Below are 2,500 nucleotides of genomic sequence, written 5' to 3'. Positions count from 1 at the left end.
ACATTAAACAGCATACATCCATGTTCAAACACTCACTCACATGTATAGGTATAGAGCCCTTTTCAATCCCTTTTGCCATCTAGTCTTTCTATGCAAAGTACAAAATCAATATGGAGAAAAACAATAAAAAAATAAAAGTATAAGTTTTTTTCCTTTATTATTGTACTTCAGTTCTGAGAAATAGTAAAAGCAATTTACATGAATTATACAATGATATAGCATGATTGAACTACCAACTAAACTCAGCTTGCCCATCATTCATTTTGTCTTGCTACAGACTATCTGCTTGTACACCTTTACCACTGTAATTATTTGCTAGATAAATCATCACACAGTAATGTACACTTTATAAAATAAGTATTCTGATAGATAACCTTACAACAGAAACTGATTTTAATTAATACTATGCTGAGAAAGATTCAAAACACATATGGTGTGTATTACACATCATATTTTGTGTATTTCCTGCTCAAACTGATGTAAGAGCAGGGATGTTTGATAACAGTGCTATGTTATACATATTTTTCATTTTTTTTATGTAAAACTAAAAATATGAACATATATTGTCTTGCAAATATTTCAAAAATACTTAAATATCATGATCAGTTACAATCCATTTGCTTATCCCCATCCTTTCCATAAATATGGGATCTGCCTTAAAATAAATACATAGTGACTAAGCAGCTTTAAAAAGCATAGGAAGCTCAGTAATTTCTATGGGTAAATAAGAATTACAAAATTAATTACTGAAGCCATAAAACCATCCCATTGATATACATTGAGTCGTGCCCTATTTTGCCATTCCTAAATACATAATACACTAGGAAACAAAAATTGATATTCATTTTCATAACATTTATGAACATTTCTTATCAGGCACTATCAACAACTTTACATTAAGAGCATTCCAAAGAACACAGTTTACAGTGAATGATAAAGAACTGTGATTTGCTTGTCAATTCTTGGACAAGGAAAACTATAAAACTGTAGCATTACAGGATTTAGTTCCATGAATTAAATTAAGTCTTTGTAATAAGGCAGAACATTTCTAAACCTTAAATAAACATTGACCAGTCAATTTAATGAAGACTAGAATAAGCTACCTTAAATGATAGGACAATTTAATTTTTTTTCTTCATGGATTATTAAGGTTTTTGATAAAAATATTTATATATTCACACTGAAAGCACAATGGCTGTTTCTTAAGTTAAGGAAAGACAATAAGCATTTTTCTATATAATCATAATGAGAAGGGAAGCTACACCTGCCTGCAGAATCTGTGGGCTATAATTGTTTATACATCTACTACATAATCAAAAATTATAAACAATTTATAAATCATAAAGCTTGAAATTAAATGTTATCAACATGCAGTTCTGTAAGTCTAACCATAAAATATTTCTCTTCCACACTACTGGCAGCATAATTCATTATCCATGAAAATCTGGAATATTCTTTAACATCACACACACTCACCTGGGCTAAGTCCTGTGAGATATATATATCACTGTTTCTGATTTACATCAGAAGATATAACATTTCAACATAACAAAGCTATACACTGGATGATTCCCTTTGAGGGTTATATCATACTACAACAACTGCCATTGTGTGCAGCTCACTGGGTATCAGCTGCTTGAGTCTTGTGAGGAGGAGGGTGAGTAGGCTCCTGCCCAAGGGATCCTTGACTGCTGCCCCGACTGCTTGACCTGCTGTGGTTAGCAACACTTGCCAACTTGGAATGCCTAGGGGTAGCTGTGCTCTTCGTGCGGGATGGCATTGTGGATGTCAAATCAGTGTGCTTCAGAAATGGTTGCTGCTGCTCAATTGTATCCATGTGAATGGGCAATGAGTGTGACAAACTTTCGTCTAAATGGCCCTCACACTTCATACTCCCATCTTTCTCAGTGCATCCCATGATACGATCATCATACAGCGAAAGACGTGGGTTCATTGGTCGTCGAGGTGTCTTCACTCTATGCTTTGCTTTCCGTAAGGGTGGAGATTCTTCATCATCTACTGCTGGAGCATTTTCACTTGCTGTTGTGTTTTGTGTCTTTGGGTCTGGTTCCTGATTTACCTTATGCTTTAGGGTTTTATTCAAAAGGCTTTGATTTGGCCTCTCTGGAAGAGACAGTGTTGTTGGTCTTTTTAATTTCTCACAAGAATTATCACTATCTACAAAGCTAACACTGTTCTCACTAGATTTATTTAATCCACTATCATTTGATCCTTGCCTTGATCTTATTATAGGTGCAAATCCATTCTGTAAATGTAATTTTGCTATGCCAATTTCTGTCTCTGCAATATAATTGGGCAATGATGACTGCTGTGTGTTTAATGTATGATTGGGAGAGATCACAGTATGGGGTCCACCATTGGTAAGTAGCACCTCAGTTTGCATTGGCATGTGTGCTGTATTGACTGCTATGGACTGTGTTGCAGTAACAGGAGTTGGTGGTTCTGACAGACTACTACTTGTGGGTGTGATTAAAATCTC

General features: G+C 34.8%; 1 protein-coding gene across 1 annotated transcript in view; it reads right to left on the bottom strand.

Annotated features, from left to right (window-relative positions):
- The window catches only part of LOC138861498 (uncharacterized), a 58,656-nt gene that overhangs the window by 959 nt on the left and 55,197 nt on the right, over positions 1 to 2,500 (bottom strand). The window contains exon 11 of the mRNA XM_070121022.1: positions 1 to 2,500. This exon is cut by the window's left edge and continues 959 nt beyond it; it is cut by the window's right edge and continues 536 nt beyond it. Within this exon, the coding sequence (XP_069977123.1) occupies positions 1,619 to 2,500 (882 nt within the window). The 3' untranslated portion in view covers positions 1 to 1,618.

The sequence above is a fragment of the Penaeus vannamei genome, chromosome 4 (assembly GCF_042767895.1).
Source record: "Penaeus vannamei isolate JL-2024 chromosome 4, ASM4276789v1, whole genome shotgun sequence".
Classification (NCBI taxonomy): Eukaryota; Metazoa; Arthropoda; class Malacostraca; order Decapoda; family Penaeidae; genus Penaeus; species Penaeus vannamei.
This window is presented reverse-complemented; position numbering and strand designations above follow the sequence as displayed.